The sequence below is a fragment of the Eumetopias jubatus genome, unplaced genomic scaffold, assembly GCF_037043125.1.
Source record: "Eumetopias jubatus isolate StellerSeaLion01/CBP00866 unplaced genomic scaffold, mEumJub1_p1.0 scaffold_8, whole genome shotgun sequence".
NCBI classification, from domain to species: domain Eukaryota; kingdom Metazoa; phylum Chordata; class Mammalia; order Carnivora; family Otariidae; genus Eumetopias; species Eumetopias jubatus.
The window spans coordinates 79,720,117-79,740,266 of record NW_028274814.1 but is presented as its reverse complement, the minus strand read 5'-3'; the positions used below and the strand labels follow the sequence as shown (position 1 = coordinate 79,740,266).

General features: G+C 40.9%; 1 protein-coding gene across 4 annotated transcripts in view; it reads right to left on the bottom strand.

The window, feature by feature from the left end:
* DIP2B (DIP2 acetate--CoA ligase B (putative)) overlaps positions 1 to 20,150 on the bottom strand; it is a 215,231-nt gene that overhangs the window by 16,901 nt on the left and 178,180 nt on the right. For all 4 annotated transcript variants that reach the window (XM_028125652.2, XM_028125654.2, XM_028125653.2 and 1 more), the window contains 8 exons: positions 17,975 to 18,176; positions 11,519 to 11,628; positions 11,299 to 11,379; positions 6,805 to 6,928; positions 5,144 to 5,265; positions 3,789 to 3,900; positions 1,518 to 1,627; positions 694 to 824 (listed from right to left, as the gene is read on the bottom strand). In XM_028125652.2, coding sequence (XP_027981453.1) covers positions 694 to 824; positions 1,518 to 1,627; positions 3,789 to 3,900; positions 5,144 to 5,265; positions 6,805 to 6,928; positions 11,299 to 11,379; positions 11,519 to 11,628; positions 17,975 to 18,176 — 992 coding nt within the window. The remainder of the gene's footprint in view (positions 1 to 693; positions 825 to 1,517; positions 1,628 to 3,788; positions 3,901 to 5,143; positions 5,266 to 6,804; positions 6,929 to 11,298; positions 11,380 to 11,518; positions 11,629 to 17,974; positions 18,177 to 20,150) is intronic.

Genomic DNA, 20,150 nt, shown 5'->3' with positions numbered 1-20,150 from the left:
TTATGTACAGACAGGTTTGGGAACAACTGAGCCACAAAGGACACGACACTTAATTGGATGTGAGACATACAGATATAGAAGTTGAAAATAATGCTCAAGTTCCTAGTTTGGGCCCCGAAGGTGAATGGTCCCATCCTGTCAAAGATGAGGACACACAAGGGGAATGCTGCGTTGTAGGTGTCTGTGAAACATTCATGGGGACATCTCCCGGGGAGGTGAAAATGCAGGGCTGAGAGAAGGCTCCCTGGGAGGAGTGGGGACTTGCCATTCCCTAAGATACAACCTGGACAAGACAGACATGCTGCTTTCCAGGCACATGCCGTCATCCAATCTCATTATACTCCTTCCTGCCAAACCTAGGGGGTACATTCTGGCTGTCAAAGCATGACATATTTCACCCAAGTATCAACCTTTTACTTGGCTCTGCTTCTAATATAAGGATTACCGGATAGAGCAGAGAGCAAGTAATATCACTCACTTTTTGTATGAGGCATAAAACTAACAGACAAGGAAAAAAAAAGGAAATAGAACCAAAACTAAATGAACTTCAGAGATACATCAGGTGCACCAATTCTGGAAACATCAGCATTTTATTGAAAGATTACCAAATTAAAGGAGCAAAGGGAAGGATGAGATGGTGACAGCCCCAAAGACATCCCCACTCATTCTGTTTCTTTGCTTTTCCATTCCTACCTGCAGAGACACCAGAGTGCAAAGCCAAGTCCACAGTAAGGGTCAAGGCAGATAGCGATCTGCCGAGAAGAATACAACTCACACTGGAGCTTGATGGCTCTACAAAGAGCATTGACTGCAGAGTGGGACATCTGGAAAGGAGGGAACACAGAACAGGATGGAACTGGCATCTCCACAGGCAGAAAAAGCCCTAATGATAGTTTTGAAAAGTTTCAATTTCCCTCAAACTCCTCAAAATAATGTCTGTTTTTCATTGTCTCAAAAAGCCTATCTAAGTCTGGAGTGCCTGGGTGGCTTAGTCAGTTAAGCGCCTGACTCTCGATTTTGGCCCAGGTCATGATCTCAGGGTCGTGAGATCGAGCCCTGTGTCCGGCTCCACCCTCGGTGCACAGTCTGCTTGAGATTCTGTCTCTCCCTTTGCCCCTCCCCACCCTCTAAAATAAATAAATAAATCTTAAAAAAAAAAAAAAGCCTACCTAGGTCTAACATAAGGTAACATATTTTTGTTCATTAGTTAATACTGAGTTCTATGAAATATGAATCTATGGTTTCTTACTGGCTTTAACTGTGACTCTTGTTATCTATTAGCTTCTAGGCCAGGTTCAGAACACTTCATAACACACATTCCTTGGGGTTACTTATTCCGGAAGAGCCAATGCTTTTATTTAAATATAGCAGGGACCTTTGATCCTCTGCCTACTGTCTCTGGTACAACCAGCTGGCCTCCACATCTGAAGTCCCTGGGGCAGTGGTCATCTCTATTTTTTGCAGACCTGGCATTTTACCAGCATCCAGAGAGAGTCAATATCTCCAGCCCACTCTACCTTCACTCCTGTCAGCATGCCAGTTGTGGAGACGCTAAAATCAAGATATGCCAACATCTCAGGAGTGGGTGGTTTATACAGCTGAGGTAACCTTTTCCTGGGTAAATCATCTGCAATGAAAAGAAAAAAACCTGATGTCAGACACACTGGAACATCAAAATCATTGCTCTTCAACTGGTTTTCTAAGGCTTTGCTATGGACAAATATAGCTCCTGGGATTTGCTAAAGCTTTGGCTTCTCCTATTTAACCAAACAGCTCACGTATGTCACTCCTAGAAGTGGGTTGGAGTTGAGGACACCACTGGGTAATATAAACAAAGCAAATCTCCATCAGATAAATGTATTTACTAGAAGGTTGGTGAGGGGTAAAGTAAAAAGGGGGCAGAAGACGTAACTAAGGAAGCAGATTGCTGGTGTTCAAATCCTGCTCTGCCATTTACCATCAGAGTGACTTTGGAATTATTTAACCTCTTTGTTTCTGTTTCCTTATAATACCTACCCTCATAGGATTGTTAGAGAGTTGATTCACATAAAGCACTTTTCAAACAACTCAAAAACTCAAAAAGCCTTAGTTGTTACTATGCTGGTTCCAAGTTAAAGTTCATTATTTATAGTTTAGTACATGCAATATCACTCATGGACAGCTTTAAAAGTTGTTTTTCTCCAAGTTAATACGGTAGGATTTTTAAGAATGAAAACCTAGAATTAGGGATTATTTTCCTTTGCTCGTTTATTTATATACCTCTCCCTTCCTCCCAAATTTGCTTCGTAAGTATGTCAAAACCAAGGATGTCAAGGCTGTCTCTGGCCCCAACCATGCCTCTTTAATGACTCCTATGGCTTTCTGGATCAAGAAACAATTCTGACTCTAAAATTTAAATCTCTATATTGTTGGGCGCCCATCTCTGGTCAAACCAAAGACTTTATCTATCACTTTCAACACACTTTTGTATAGGGTAGGGTCACTCGTGTTCCTACAGAAACCTTTCTGTTGTCTGTATCACAGCCCATAGTTCAGGTCTTCCTGAAATGCGACTGAGTCCAACAACCGTAGTAAGTCTACATGCATCATTAACACCAACACAGTCCATTTGTGTTATATATAACTGTGCTTACGTCCTTAAGTAACAAATGTAAAAAACTCTAGTTCAGCATCTGGCACATAACCACCACAAATACCTGCCATCCTGCATTTAAGCCCATACAAATGTTCCTGAGTTAGACAGACACCATGTGGTACTTACTGAAAACAGGGAGAAAGGAAATGAATGGTTAAGAGTCTGGGAATGGAGCCAAATCAACCGGGTTTGAATTTTAGTTTTGCTACTCATTTAACCTCCCTCTACCTCAGTTCTCCTATCTGTAAAATGAGGATAAAATTTACACCTATCTAATAGGGTTGGTGTAAGGATAAAATTAGGCAATGTATGTTAAGTGACTGGCATATAGCAAGGGCTCAATAAAAGATGTTATTATTATGATTATGTGTGAAGTGCTTTACATTATGTCATTTAATCATTACAGCTCCATGAAGTGGTTATTAAAACTCCCACTTTATGGACAATTTTGCCCAAGTTAGTAGGGATACACGGAGAGTAACAGAGTATCAGGATTTAAATATCATCTCTCTGACTCCAAAACCCACTCTCTCCCCTCTACCACCATTCTCCAGGTATCCCCACATCTTCTCCCCCACCGTGCTTTATTAGCACGAATACCATCTACAAGTCATGTACTTTATGGTTTTTAAAGTACTTTCCTATTATGCTGCACTTCACATTCTTGAGTCAGGTAAGGGTAGTTAGCATTTTAGGAAAGGGTAATCTCAGAGAAGGTTATATAGAAAATAAGTACTTGAGCTTGAACTAGAACTGGGTTTTCTGACTCCTAGTCCCATGCTGCTTTAACTAGATCACATCTAGAAGTCGAGGATCGGATCATCTCAAGATTTTATATGGCCTTACATGTACACAGTTATATTCTGCACAAAAACCTAACCACCATTTGAGGATGCCAAGAGTAAGAGCAAGACACTTTTTTGTTTCAAGAGCTTTTAGCAAACTGTGATCTGCATCTTTGGATCTGGCTGCTGTAGCATCCAGTCCTTTGGTAACACAAGCGAACCAGACATGAAGTTTTGCTTCTGTCTTAGCAGGTGGAATGTGTTGCAACCTAAGAGCTGTATAAACATCTTTGGCATGAGAATCTAGGAGATCTCAGGGAATGAACGTTCTTGCTCCTTCAGTAGCTCTGGAGAAATCTCCCTTTCACCTGTGTCAATGATGGTTGGCCAGGTTTTCACGTCCACAGCTGCTGCTGCCTCTCGGGACCTCAGTAACCTCAGCAGGGTCTGTGTGGTGAGAATGCAGGCTGCTTTGCTGACCTAGAAAACAAATGGACAGAAATAAGCACCAGGAAGCTTAGTTCCCATGTGGCACCACAGGCTTTGGCTGCTGCTAAAAGCAAACTCATACTGGACTAAAAGCACACCATACTGCACAGGAGAGTATTTGTTTTTCAAAGAACACACAATAGTACAGTGGATGCTGATGCATCCCCTACATCTGTCCTTCTGGAACTATGTAACACTGGACTGTGACTCAGAAGGATGGGCCTGTTCACAACACGAGTTATTGTAAACAAGTATTCTCAAATATTTCATAGTTAAAAATCTCAGTGTGGATGCCAACATCTCTTGGCTTCCCGAAGACCGTGATAAAGTAAAAACATGGATGTTGGCTTGCGCGGGAACGAGAAGAGTCCGAGGCTCATCTCTACAGGAGTTCGCGTTTGCCGCAGTCGAGCGAATGCACGAAATGTGCTAGGCCTAGAACATATCCCGAATTTGAGGGATGCGGAGCTGTCATGGAAACTAAGCTCTCCTTTCACACCGATACATGGAAAACGCAAAGTGACCAACTTCCCCTCAAACTGTCAACAGCAGGAAACTCCCCTCCCTGCTGCTCTGTCCTACTCTGCAGTATATAAAGAGGGCATTCTGCTGAGCTGAACTTTGTAATCAAATCATCTATGGTGAACATGGCTTTTACAGCACAGGCTCTAGCTGTTGACAGAAACAAATGTCACACAAGTTAGAATTCTGCCTCTTTGCTGTAACATGAATTAGAATATGATGCAATACAGATTTATGTTACTTCCCTCAAATCTCATATCCTTGAGAAACTTCTATCACTCCCAGGGCAAGATCTGGATACCTTTTAATACTATGCCAAGTGACTTTATAGAACTAACCCAAATAAAAATGACCAACACTGGGGAGAATCCAGTTTGGCATGTCAAATTACCTTGGCTACTGTGCAGAAAAAATGAGAACATTTTTTAAGAAGGGAGATAAAAAAAGTTTTATGGAGAATTACTAACGACAGCCTCACCTCCTTAACATTCATGATAAAAACACAATTCTGTACCTCACCAATAATCACTTTCCCATATTCCTTCACCGAAAAATGCTAGTCATTTTGTTCAGATAAATGAAAAGGAGGTGGTTTTCAGGAGACAGATTTCACTTCCTGACTCAACAAAACCGGAAATTTAGTAAGGATCCTGAGTTGTCTGACTCTGGATTTTATGAGATGAAGACGAGGCAAGATACACTCGGTACTTACGTCAACAATCATGCGGACAGTGGGCAATGTGGCCGTAAGGTTCTGAGCGTGAGGAGGTCGGACAGTGACAGGTATGCACCCCGCGTACAGGCAACCATAGAACGCTGCTATTAACTCGATGCCTGCAAGACAGAGTAACTTAGCTGCCCAGCATCACTCAGAAACTAAAAGGCAGATCTTCTAAAACCAGTTTATTAAATCATGTGTCAGATAGTTTACTATCAGGATTTTAACATAGATAACAGCAGAAGAAATTTTTTAAATCGAGAAGGGACTGAATGTAAAGAAGGAAGCATATAAAACAACTTAAAAAATATAGAGAAGCCAAGAATAAGTAACAAGAAAGGAAGTCAAAAGTAAAGAAAACTCTTGAAAGACACCTAAGGAAGGTATTTTGAAATCATTACTTGATATTGCTTAGAAGAAATAACTGCAGAAATGAGGTCTGGTAACTTAGGAAATAAAAGAATGGGGAAAGGGAGGGATGAGGAACACCTGAGCTTTAAAAAAATATTTGGAAGGGCTGCTGTGTGACAAGCAATTAGACTTCTGAGATGGCGCTCCACCTGTGTGTGCGAGTTTTAGGGAGGCAAAGTGTGACTCAATTTGAAGAAGACTCTCCACTATCAGGACATGGAGAGTGGCCTTTTCAGGAAGTGCTCTGGTCCATCACCATGTCATTCACTGGTGGATGGAAGACAACCTTACAGGAGCACCATAGGAGGGTTCTTTTACCAGATGACCTTTTTTTTTTTTTTTAAGATTTTAATTTATTTATTTATTTGAGAGAGAGAGGTACAGAGAGCGTGAGAGAGAGCGCACGAGCAGGGGTGAGGGGCAGAGGGAGAAGCAGACTCCCCGCTGAGCAGGGAGCCTGACGTGGGACTCGATCCCAGGACCCCGGGATCATGACCTGAGCCGAAGGCAGACACTTAACCAACTGAGCCACCCAGTCGCCCACCAGATGACCTTTTAAGAAGTCTTAGTATCAGTGTAAATAAAATAGCATAGTAAGAATCACAGAACAAAATGAACTAAGGGGGATGAAAGACCAGAGAAAACCAGAGGTATGAGTGGGTAATGTGACGGAAGAGTACAGAAACGAAAACCTCAAATATTTCACCTAACATTTTTAATATTTACACCAAACTGTCATCAAATAATTCTGAGTCCCTCTTACTGTGAAGAGAACATTTTTAAATTAAATGAGAGCCTGGAAGATGAAAGCAGCAATAACGAAGACTACACATCAATCAGGATATAAAGAAAGCAAAGTCAAAAGAGTTCACACTTAATATTCTTTAGGAACTGGGTGAAATGGTCCCATTCCTGAACACTCCTAGAAAGAAAGCACCTCTTTTGAAGGTTCCAGAAGTCAGAGTCTTCACTTATTCATTCGATATTTACCATAGCACCAGGAACTATGCTACACAGTGGGAATACAAGAGTAAATACAACAGAAACAGTCCCAGCAGAGCCATGGTGCTGCCCAACTCCAGGGCGTGAAGCTCGGTTCTTACCTTAGCCTGGGTGCCTGGGACTCCCAGAACTGGGAAGTGCACAGCCTATGTGGGCAAAGATGGCGGCCCTCACTTCCTGGCCTCTCATACTCTGTAGCCTGGTAATGGAGCTTGAGTCTAGTTTACCAACCCAACACCTACCAGGTGGATAGAGCAACACCACGTTGTCTCCTGCATTTAGATGCCCCTTATCACCAAGAACTGATGCAATCCTCTCTGCTCGCTTATGAAGCTGAAGGCAACTGGCTGTACACACAGTAGTTCCCTTTAAATAGAAGAAAGTGTAAGTGGGTCAAAACTCAGGAAATAAAACAGTGACAAGTACAACGTTATGTCGGAAAGGCTTGTGCCTTGGTAGATTCTCTTTAGCAAGTTATCAATTCCAGTGAAAATTCCCGTAGTATCGAAAGACTTGTGGTATTTCTTTTTCAATGCCTGAAGGTCCTTAGGGAATATCAACATTAACTTAAATCAAACATTACGTACCTATAGTCTTTCCTATTTAAGACAGCTTCAAAAACACATAGGAATTTTTTATTTAAATGAGGAAGTAAGAATGGAAGGAAAATAAAGGAAATAAAACTAGGATGAGGGCTGGAGTCACTGCTGGCCATGTGGCCACGTGCATCATGTGCATTTGCTGTGCGTCACACAAATTTGGCTCCGAGTATTCTCACAGCAAAGATGTAAACAAAACAGGAACAACGGAGTCCACTCGCTAATAATAAAGATTAGCAGATCAGAAGATGGCCAGCTACTCCTGATCCTGAGAATAATTTCTCCTTGAGGTCTTCATCAATTCCTGAATGTCAATCCAAGTTTCACTGAGCTAGGCTTTTTGAAACCCTTTTGTGTGTAAAGATAAACCACACAAATATGAAAGTGCATTAAAATATGAATGTACTGCATAATGGAAAATTACAAAGGAAGTGTCGGTATAAGAACGGGCAGGCATGAAGAACGCCACTGCCAGCAGCACCAAAGCACACCCGAGGGTGCGCCCCGCCCCCGCCCCTGGTCTAGTCTCATCCTTTCTTTCCTTCCATACGTAACTGCTACTTTGACTTTTTAATCTTAATCACTGATTTCCTTTTCTTTATAATGTTACCACCCGTGAAAGATTTGACTTTACAGAAATGTAATGTACAGTATGAGCTTCTGTGTTTTGCTTCTCTCTCTCAACATTAACAGTCATCTCTGCCGCAGTGCACGGGTGTAGTTCTCATTTTTGTTGCTGCATAGTATTTAACTGTACAAACACACGACAATTTATTCATCCATTCTGCTGCTGATCGACAATATCACTCTTATACATGTATCCTCATGTGTAAACACATGAGTTTTGGTAAAGGGCAGACCTAGAGATGGAATTCTGGGATCACCGCATATGCCTATCTTCAACTTCACTAAACAACACCAAATTATTCTCTGCCTATTGTGCTAATACCACCCTATCTTAATTATTGTAACTCTGTAACTCAAAAAGTCTCACAAGAAAAACAAGTTTTATTTTTAAAGCTATTTTAAAAATAACTTGTTTCTTTAATATAAAATAGTACATGTTCAATATAGAAAATAGAGACAAGTAAAATATAAGATATAACCACTATCAACATTTTGCTGTATATTTTCCTGGCTCTTAAAAAATGAGTATACATTATATGTAAATTCACATGTGACATTAAAAAAATGTTACCATATTATACTATCTGCCTGAAGCTGTGTATTGCACTGGTAAAGAATGTGGGCTCAGAAGCCAGCTCTGGGTTCAAATGAAAGAGCTAATTTCCCAGTCCCACCACTTACTAGATCTCAGGCAAGTTATTTTATATCTCCGGGCCTCAGTTTCCTGAACCTTAAAATGAACTATAAAATATATAGCACCCAGAACAGGGTCTTCAGTAGGTACTCTATTATTATTATTTTTATTTTTTTAAAGAAGGAATTCTTTTTTTTTTTAAGATTTTATTTATTTATTTGACACACAGAGAGAGCGAGAGAGAGAGAGAGGGAGAGAGCACAAGCAGGGGGAGTGGCAGGCAGAGGGAGAAGCAGGCTTCCTGCATGAGCAGGGAGCCCGATGTGGGGCTTGATCCCAGGACCCTGGGATCATGGCCTGAGCTGAAGGCAGCGGTTTAACCAACTGAGCCACCCAGGTGCCCCTATTATTATTATTTTTTAAAGGTTTATTTATTTATCTCAGAGAGAGAGAGAGAGCACAAGTGGGAGGGGTAGGGGAGAAGGAGAGAGAATCTCAAGTAGACGCTGCACTGAGTGTGGAGCCCTATGCAGGGCTTGATCTCACGATCTGAGACAGAATCAAGAGTCAGGCGCTTAACCGACTAAGCCACTCAGGTGCTCCTAGATAGTTGATTATTTTACTGAAGTTTGATATGTTATTCTCTACCACTTACACATTATGAATATTTTCTGCATAATCAAATATTCTTTTATAACACTGTTTTGAATGGCTGTATAGTATTTCATGCCATAATTTTATATGCCATAATTTACTTAGTCAACTGTCTATTGTTGGACAGTAAGGTTGTAACACTAAAACGGATATCCCTTTGGCTAAAGTCAGGGTTAGAGCCACAAGGCCATTTCTTATATCTTACAATATTCTTTTTGGCCCATGGTACAGTAGCAAACTAAAATAAAAACAATTTTCTGGGGGTGCCTGGATGGCACAGTCAGTTACGTGTCTGACTCTGGGTTTCAGCTCAGGTTGTGATCTCAGGGTCATGAGACTGAGCCACTGGGCGTGGCGCCTGCTTAAGATTCTCTCTCTCCTTCTCCCTCTGCTCCCCCATCCCCTGCACTCTCTCTCAAATAAATAAATCTTTATTTTTTTTTATTTTTTATTTTTTTCTGGGCATGAGGGAACAATGCGATATGGTCACTAAGCTTTCTGATAGTCTGGGTTAATCCAAGGTAACATACTAGAATATACAGAAGAATAAATGGACTAAATGTCTTTGAGTCAACACATACATTATTTCTCTAACCAAGAAGCAATTTAAACTTATGCTCTCTAACAAATACCTGGGGGCACGCGTGGGTGGCTCAGTTGGTTGAGCGACTACCTTCGGCTCAGGTCATGATCCTGGAGTCCCTGGATTGAGTTCCGCATCGGGCTCCCCGCTTGGCAGGGAGTCTGCTTCTCCCTCTGACCTTCCCCCTCTCATGTGCTCTCTCTCTCATTCTCTCTCTCAAATACATAAATAAAATCTTAAAAAAAAAATACCTGGGATACAGGTTTCACAGGGCTTTAACTGTAACCCAGCTTGGAAGTGGAGTGGGGAAGTAAGCTGGACTGACATTTTCTTACTGAAATTGAGGACCCTAATGAATCCACGGGCTTGGAGGGTAAGCCCAATTCATTTAGGGTAGAACAAGGAAGTCAAAAAGTTTTCTATCAGAACGCAATGGTTCTTTAGATTTTTAATGACTTTTCACAAGATGCGCAGCATACTCCCCTCATGAGGTTCTATCAGCAAATAAACTCTCAAAAGCGTTTGTATAAATTACATCAGAATCCAGGGGCAGCCGAGGCAGAAGGGGGCAACTTGGGTAAGTGGCCCAGGAGATTTCAATAGGCCCTACAGTGCTCCCCGATGGTGGGAAATACTGTTATACAACATTGTCACAGTATTTTTAGCCTCTGATTCAGCTGTTAAAACAAGTACCACCACATGCCCACAGAATGCCTAACTTAAAAACATAATATTCTGGAGCGCCTGGGTGGCTCAGTCAGTGAAGCGACTGCCTTCAGCTCAGGTCATGATCCCAGGGTCCTGGGATCGAGCCCCGCATCGGGCTACCTGCTCAGCGGGAAGCCTGCTTCTCCCTCTCCCACTCCCTCTGCTTGTGTTCCTGCTCTATCTCTCTGTCAAATAAATAAATAAAAATATTAAAAAAAATAATATTCTTATGAACCATCCATTAGAAAGTACCAGTTAATAAATTCTGAATAATTTTCAATTTGTTTTTTATCTGTTACCAATAAATCATTTAAGTATATAGTAAAAGTAACTTTGTTTCAAGAAATATTTATCCACGGGGCGCCTGGGTGGCTCAGTCTGTTAAGCCTCTGCCTCGGCTCAGGTCATGATCCCAGGGTCCTGGGATTGAGTCCCAGACTCCTTGCTCGGCGGGGAGTCTGCTTCTCCCTCTTCTCTCCCTCTGCCACTCCCCCTGCCTGTGCTCTCTCTCTCTCTCAAATAAATAGTAAATACAATCTTAAAAAATAAATGTTTACCTAAAGTCATTTGCTTCCTGGTGGAAGTCCAAGAATTAAAAGTCAAATTCGATTCAAAATGACATGACATAATGCATCCTATACATCTGCAGATCTATGGAACTGCACTGTTGGCTCCACTGTTCCTATCATTACTGAATGAAGGCGACTCAACTGTAACATGAGGAGAGCCAGCATTAGATAACACTCCAGGAGGTCTCGTTTCAACCTTGAAGTGATTGCACAATTTATCCTCATATGTCAAAACAAGAAGAAAGCAGTAACTCCTCCCTCAGAGTTGACAATGGAAATTTTCTGATGAAAGAGATCAAGAGTGCCTAAGATCCTCCCATAATAGTCATCTGATTAGATAGATACAATTGGATTTTTAATACCTTGGCATTTAACAGCATGAAGAGTACATGGTCAGGAGTTGCCTGGGCTCGCCACTGTAAAATCTCCGCCAGAAACTGGTGCTGAAGTCATAAAGCAGAAAAAAGAATCAGGGTCAGTAACTTTGGAAAAGTTGGATAAGGCATCTCCCATCTACTGCCTGAAGCAAAAATTCTGTCCTTGACTTTTTTATAAAAATCAACACATCTGAACTCTTCTTACCTTCCTCACTAAGTCATTCTCTTCAATTTGCCCAAGATCTCTTCCTGCAGCTTGTGCTATGCGTTTTCCAGCAACCAGATTCCCAACCATCACAGAAGCAGGGCCCACACCTGTAGGTAAAGGCAAAAATCAACTGTCTGGGGGTGGTAATTCAAACTATGTCCCTGAAGTATTTCCAGACTGACCCAAACTAGTTCAAATATTCATTCAACAATTCAGACTGAGCATTCCTCTAGGCACTGGGGGCACAGTAGTAAACGAGGCAAACAGCCTGTTTTCTGGTGAGGAAAGGCAACCAGTAAGTACATATACAAATAAACCATGTCAGGTAGCAGGAAGTGCTAGAAAAAAACAAGATAGAACCAGAGAAGAGACAGGGATTTGGGAGGGTGGAGGGGAGCAGGTGGGCTCCTATAGCTTGGGCATAAGGAATTTTTCACTCTGAGGAGGTAACAGTTGGTTGCACTAGTTCCTACTGATAAATAATTTCATCAGCTCCAATCACAGTACGACCCTAAAAATGGACTTAACAGTAAGGAATATCTGGTCTGGAAAGAAATCTGCCATCTATGAGAATTGAGAGTGGGTTCATCAGGAATCTCAGAAGTGCTCTATTAAAAGTGAGTAATGACAATGTGTTGTGGGACATTCTATAAGACAACTGGCCTGGACTCTTCAAAAACCATGTCTTTAAGAGAAAATAAGGCTAGGAGTTTCCAAATTAAAGGACACGACAGCCAAATCAATGCATGACCTTGACTGGATACTAAATTTTTAAAAATCAGTTGTAGGAGCACCCGAGTGGCTCAGATGGTTAAGCGTCTGCTTTCGGCTCAGGTCATGATCCCAGGGTCCTGGGATCGAGCCCCACATCGGGCTCCCTGCTCAGTGGGGAGCCTGCTTCTCCCTCTCCTTCTCCTGCTCCCCCTGCTTGTGCTCTCTTGCTCTGTCAAATAAATAAATAAAATCTTTAAAAAATAAAAATTAAAAAAAATCAGTTGTAATAAAAAAGTGAAGAAATCTGGATACAGACTGTGTATTGTTAAATGATAGCATTATATTGTTAAATTTCTTTCTTTTCTTTCTTTCTTTTTAAAGACCAAGTGTGTGTACAGGAGCAGGGGTGGGGGGCTGGGGGGGTGGGCAAAGGGGGAGAGAGAGAGAATCCCAAGCAGGGTCCACACCCAGTGCGGAGCCTGAGCGGGCTCCATCTCTTGACCCTGAGTTCATGACCTGAGCTGAAATCAAGAGTCAGATGCTTAACCAACTGAGCCACCTAGGTGCCCTAAGGTTAAATTTCTTAATGGAATAATGGCATTGTTGTTGATTAGGAAAACTTTAGGAGATTTTTTTTTTTTTTTGGTCTTTGGAGATAACATTACAGAAATATTTAGGGGTGAAATGTCGTGATGTCTACAATTTATTTCCAAAGAGTTCAGTAAAACAATGTTAACAACTGGTGAATCTAGGGAAAGTATACAAGTGTTCACTGAGGTATTCTTTCAACATTTCCGTGGGTTTGACACTTCCAAATAAAAATGGAGAACTCACTGAACTCTACCTCTGAAACTAATAATATACTATATGTTAATTAATTTGAATTTAAATTAAAAAATAAAAACTGAGAACTCTCCCTCTCTTCAAGAAATAAGTACGAGGGTGCTGTATGCCTTTCTTGACAGTTGCTTGAAGACTCTGTTGTACCAAACTAAGCAGATGGCTAAAAGATAACAAAACTTATTACCATCCGTGTTTTGAATAAGGCTGATGCTACATATGAATTAAAATTAAATATCTTTTATTGCCAAAATCTGTTGATCCTAAATATACAGCTGGAATAAAATCACTTAAATCATAGACTCTAAATAATTGGGGAAGTATGGGTAAAGGGTATAAGGGAATTCTCTGTACTATTCGGCAACCTGAAGTGTGAAATTATTTCAAAATAAAAAGTTAAAAATTTTTTTCAGATCGAATAAAAAACTCAAGAAGTATAAAGTACTCCAACACTTTGCTGAACAATTTGAGTCTACAAAGTATCTACTGAAATTTTACGTATAATATGCAAAACTCCTTCCTAAGAAACTGTATAACAAGTTACAGAAAAGATATGTCATATTGGCAACAGCCTTTTATATAGGCAGGGACTCAAGAGTGGATCTGACTGTGTTAGCTACCCAATCCTGAAATTAGACTGTAAAAATAAAGGTGTGCGTTTTTAAAAGTAAATTTTTCAGAGTACTTTAAAACAGCAAAAATAATTCAGCAGCAATTTCTTGAGGTCCTTCTGTGTGCATTCCTTAAGTCTAAGGATCACAGAGGGTGAAAGATAATTGAAAGAAATAACATCTAGAAGGCTAACTGCTGACACCTTGCTGCATCTGTAAATATGTCTTCGCCTTCTTATTTTTCCCCACAAAATTATGCAAACTTCCTGTGGCAAAGAATGCTAGTCATCAACCCCAATATCTATTCTCCTCTTCCTCCTTAATAACAGACCTCCCAGTTTTAAGCTAGGCAAATAAATGCCTGGAATTAAGACTATATTCTTTAGAGTGGAAGACTAATATGTAAGAGAAAGTATATGTGCAATTTCTAGATATGTTTAGAGGGCAAGGGTATTTCCTTCTTTGCTTTTTTTTCCACTTAGCTAGAATGTAAGAATGACGGCTGGAGGTCAGGGGGCCTAACTGGGCCCTGAGACAGTATGCTAGGATGGCCGTGGCAGATTGTTTTATTTTCTTATAATCCTTCCTTTCCTTCCTGTTGTTGCCGTGATTATATGACAGGAGTATACCTCTCTGCTCCACTGACTCTGGGAATGGTCTGAACTTGTTTTGGACAATGACATGTTAGGAGCCATGACACAAACAAAAGCTTTAAATATGCTTGTGTGGTTTGGCTTGCCTTCTTGCTTTTGCCATCTGCCTTGAGAAAAATATGGCGCAGTAGCTGCTGGTCCCATGATGAGGAGACACATGGAAGAGTTCGGAACCCAAATACCTGGAACCAAGCCAAGCTCAGGTGATCCCCAGCCAAGTTCAGCAGAGCCACATCCCATGAGTGAAAAATAAGTGCTTTGAAGCTATTGAGTTTTTAGAGTTATCTGTTATGTGGCATATCTGTAACAACAGTTGACTGATATAGTGCCAGGGCAAAAAGATGGGAAGCTGGAGCCACAATGACTGGGGAGCTACCACCCTAGTCCCACACTGCCTAGCTCTGAATTTCTTTTACCTGAGAAAGAAAAACTTTTCTCTTGTCTTTTTAAGCAGCTATTAGGTTTTTCTGAAATTTGCAGCCAAAACCAGTCCTAATACATTTCCCATTCCTTTTTTTTTTTTTTAAGATTTTATTTATTTGACAGAGAGAGAGAGCCCACGAGCAGGGGGAGCAGCAGAGGGAGAGGGAGAAGCAGGCTCTCTGCTGAGCAGGGAGCCCGATGCAGGACTTGATCTTAGGACCCTGGGATCATGACCTGAGCCGAAGGCAGACGCCCAACTGACTGAGCCACCCAGGCGCCCATGTTTCCCATTCTTTACACAATAGCTCCAACAGGCAGCTCGCTGAGATTTCTGTCACTAGGCTGCCTTAACTTTTTTCCATCTTCCTTTTCCTCTCCTTTCTAACCTCAGTCCTATGCAACTCCACTTTCCCATATTCTTCTTAAATCCCAACCTCTCATGTTATCCCCACATCATCTCTACCCCATCTGTGCCATGGTTTTCAAACTGCTTTGGTCCAACCCATATCCATCCCACTAAGATCTTAGCAGGACATCACAACAGACAGCAAAAATACAGAATCCAAACCTAACACTTTCATTAGACAAGGCAGATGCCATACCTGTGGAGGCTTAGGAATAAATCTTTTATATAGGTTTTATCGTTTAATAAAATTGAAATCTGGTTAGCAAAAGCCATGTTTTAAGCATCTACTATGTCTCTAGATAGCATCTTTTAAGCACCTACTATGACATGAAAGGTTTGTTAAAAGAAACTTGGATTGGGGCATCTGGGTGGCTCAGTTGGTTAAGCGTCTGCCTTTGGCTCAGGTCATAATCCTGGGGTCCTGGGATCAAGCCCTGCAATGGGCTCTCTGCTCTGCGGAAGTCTGGAGTCTGCTTCCCCCTCTCCCTCCACCAGCCGCTGCCCCTGCTTGTTGCACCCTCACTCTCTCTATCAAATAAATAAAATCTTAAAAATAAAATCCTAGATTAAATGCTATTTAAAATAGCATTTTAGGGGCGACTGGGTGGCTCAGTCATTGAGCGTCTGCCTTCGGCTCAGGTCATGGTTCCAGGGTCCTGGGATCAAGCCCTGCATCAGGCTCTCTGCTCGGTGGGAGGCCTGCTTCTCCCTCTCCCACTCCCCCTGCTTGTGTTCCCTCTCTCGCTGCCTCTCTCTGTCAGAGAGATACATAAAAATCTTAAAAAAAAAAAATAAATAGCATTTTATTATTAAGAGTATGCTTATCGTTATTAACACTGAGTAATCTATAAAATTGTTGAATTATTACATTGTACAACACCTGAGACTAATATAACACTGTATGTTGATCATATTTCAATTTTAAAAAGTTATTTAACATATTAAAAACTAATAAAATAGGATTTTAGGGATGCCTGGGTGACTCAGTTGGTTAAGCGACTGCCTTTGGCTCAGGTCATGATCCCGGGGTCCTGGGATCGAGTCCTGCATCGGGCTCCTTGCTCGGCGTGTGGGGGAGGGCTGCTTCTCCCTCTGCCTGCTGCTCCCTCAGCTTGTGCTCTCTCGCTCTCTGACAAATAAATAAAATCTTTTTAAATGATAATAATAAAATAAAATAGGATTTTACTCATATGACAAATGAACGTAGGTCTTCAGTAAACCAGGAAGCGAGATGGAGAAGGCGTTGTGTGTTATATGAATCTGCCAGACACTTAGGGAAGAGAGTTTTTACATATTTTTTTATGAATTACTTACAGACTCCTTGATTTTGACTGCCCCTTCAGAATATTAGCCTCCATAAACTCTTATTTCCATTAGCAGAAACTGATAAATATCATATATACTTTAGCTCTATACACACTGTTACTAAGGCTAGTGGATGAGTTGACAATAACAAGTATCTCGATAAACAACTGTGACATCATCTTCAGCCACCAAACCAGGGAAGTAGCTTTTGCAGAGTATATTAAAATTTTAATAATGTTAGGATAATGTCTTGAATAAAAATGTCCTAGAAAGTAAGAGGCTAACCTTGTATTTTATTATTGTACATTATATTTACCTTTCAGTAAAAGCTGTCTTACAGAAATATGATTAAATGCCACACTTCCTCTTCCCTCCCTAATCTCCCCATTACTTCCTCTCTTCCCAACACATCTGGAGGCCAGTGAGCTGACGGACACTCTGTCTGTGTGTGTGCACATATGTGCAAGTGGGTGAGTGGGCGGTGGTGGCAGGATCTGTAAAGTCCAGATTTGGGCTCTCGTGTTTTCAGCCATTCAGGAAACTAGAAGCCTCTTATTAACTTCTCAATTAAAATAAATTAGCATCAAAAAAAATGTAATGATTTCAGTTTGGGTTGAACAGATATTTCAACATGATTGACCATCAATCACTTACTCCTCCCTTTAGCCTCTTACTCAGCCTTGTAACCTCTGTCTGCTCAGAAATAAGGCAAAAAGGTGAAATGAACTATTTGGGGTTTTTTTCCTCTTTTCCATATGGCAATTTACGTACACTTACTTGCATCTTGAATTCACAGGAATTCGGAAAATGCAAAATATGCTACTTATCTTGTGCTTATAACATGGAAAATTTCGAAATTAAGTTATCTTGCTCCCTAGAGATATTACAGGCCCAAATCAGACCCCTAAAGTTTAAAACAACTGAGGGATGACTCTTGGTAAGTGATTCCCAACAGAAAGGCAGTATAACAGTATAACATAGTGATTAAGAGTGTGGACTTTAGAGTCACAACTGGTGTGAGTCTCAACTCAGCCACTAACTAGCTATATGACTTCGAGCACAATTCTTAACTTTTCTGAACTTTATTTTCCACTGCTGGGGCCACACTTTTGGGTCACATATGTACAATACTTAGCTTGTATCTGACTTTTAGGAAGCACTCAATAAATACCAGCTATTGTTACTATTATCAGAACTTCCTCTTAGAAGACTTCTTTTATTCCAGTTCCACAAGTGAGATTTCGATCATCTTGACCCCAAGCCTTACATCCAGGGGAAATGGAAGCATGCTGCTGAGAAGTACTCAGAAGAGGATGCCAGTACTAAACTCAGAGAAAGAGATTCTGCAGGCTCTCAATCCTCCCTGCTTTTAGTCATCTAATACTACTCTTGTGTTACCAGTCTTTGTAAAATCCAGTTCTAGAGAACGAATCACGCTGAAAAAAGTCAGCTTCTTGAAGTTATAATGTTATATGTTAGGTCTTCAAAGCTAGCATATTACCTGGTTGCTTTTGTCGGGGTTTTGGCAAATTGGTCACACATGTATGTGGGCACATGAGGATATTGCAAGGATGTAGAGATCCGTCCAGAAAGAGCTGTTTCGTCTGAGATATGTGGATCCCTCCTAGAGGAGTTTTTGGCAATGTATTGGCAGGCACCAGAGCAAGACAATAAACACCCACTTGATGAATGCTATCAATTGCCTAGAAAAATACAAACAAAAATGTTCAGTGAGATTAATTTTACTACACTTGACATCCTCCTAACGTAATCCATTATTCTACTTTAGGATTTTTCCTTTTCGGTCCATTCTAGGTCTAGAATCTGCTAGATTATTAAAATCTCATACACCTGAAGCTACCTGTTTCTTTTAGCAATGGCAGAGATCAACAGAGGATGGGAAAGAAATGATCTAAATGGGATAGCGGTGGATACTGATCTGTAAGCCTCAATATGTTCTCCCTTGAATGGTAATGTCCAAAACCTAGACATTTGTTTCAGTTCTTTCAATATACAACATAGCTCAATTCAATAGAGGCCAAGTATTTTTATTATGAACACAAGAGAAGCCCTGGAAGTGGGCCCCTGCTTAACTGGTTCACCAAGTTACCCAGAATCCTGTCTACAAAACAATGGGGTGAGGCCCACCACACACTGAACCCTGGAGGCCACTGGCACCTCCACTTCCGGCCACACACCTGTGTCCCTGCTGAAGATCAGTTGTGCGTGCTTCCACACCTTTTATGCTTGCTCTTGTGTTCACATAATTTAACTACTACATCAATTGATAAAACAGAGGGTAAAAGGACAGAGTTGTGCTTTGTTTGGAAAGACTCATTAAAAAACTATTGCTGGGAGGTGCCTGGGTGGCTCAGTTGTTAAGCGTCTGCCTTCGGCTCGGGTCATGGTCCCCGGGTCCTGGGATGGAGCCCCATGTCGGGCTCCCTGCTCAGCGGGAAGCCTCCTTCTCCCTCTCCCTCTGCCTCTGCTTGTGTTCCCTCTTTCACTGTGTCTCTCTGTCAAATAAATAATAAAAATAAAATCTTTAAAAAAAAAACACCAAAAAACAAAAAACTATTGTTGGTAGACACAAGTTAATTCTAAAAGGTAAGGATTATGTATTCTAGTCCTTTTGCACATACTTGCCTTCTAGTCTAACTTAAAGGAAATGAAAACAGAAACCACAGACCATGCAATTTGATGTAGTTTATGGAAGTAGGTTGACCTGGAATGCAAACTGGTGTACTCATACTCACACTGCTCTATATCAAAGGAATGCAGATATTTATATGTTTTGTGTAAAAATTTAATACTTGAAGAATTTCTCATTTTTATGATTCTCTGCTTCAACCACCTTTTAAAGCTAACTGACCAACTATTAATACCAGTTCCAAACATACTAGCTGAGAGAGTTCTATTGTATCTCTCATAAGTCTTACTGAAAAAGAGATATAGCCTTAGAAGAATGGACCAATGGTCACAAAAGACAGACAAGACCTTTTATTAAAACAACTTAACAGTGCAAAGGAATAAACCTGAACATCATATTCCTCAGACTATCCTACTAATCAACAGAGACAACTGGGAAATAGAAAGTCTGGCAGGGATCCTAAGTCTCTGGTATTTTAGAATATACAGAGAGTTAGCAAATGTTATTACCTGAAGCCTGGATTCCCCACTGAAAATACACCATCTGGCAAGTCATCAATCGACCACCTTCTTTAAAAGGTGCTGAGTTAGGTATCCAGTTTATATTATACATAGATCTGGAGTTAACCTCTGGGCTCTAACTGACCAGAACATATGGGGTCCTTACTGCTCTACTGTAGATCCAAATACTCCAAGCTGAGAAGCTACAGATACTGAGGAAATAATGCCCTCTTATTTCATGCCCAAATTAGACCCCGAATGACTTTTACAAGAATCTGGATTAGTAAGTAAGCAGTGCATGTAATTCCTATAATTGCTTTCCAGGGAAAAATAAGAAATATTTTAGGGGAATTTCAGTTTCCTATAATAGGGGGGGAAAATGTGTAATTCATCACAACATTCTACCATTATGACTCATAATTCATTCCAAATGAAATAAGCATTTTGTTTGTTCAAAAACATGAATGGTATGAAAAATATTCTTTGCAGGTCTGATTCTTAGCCATGTGTCGGAGATCAGCCCAGTC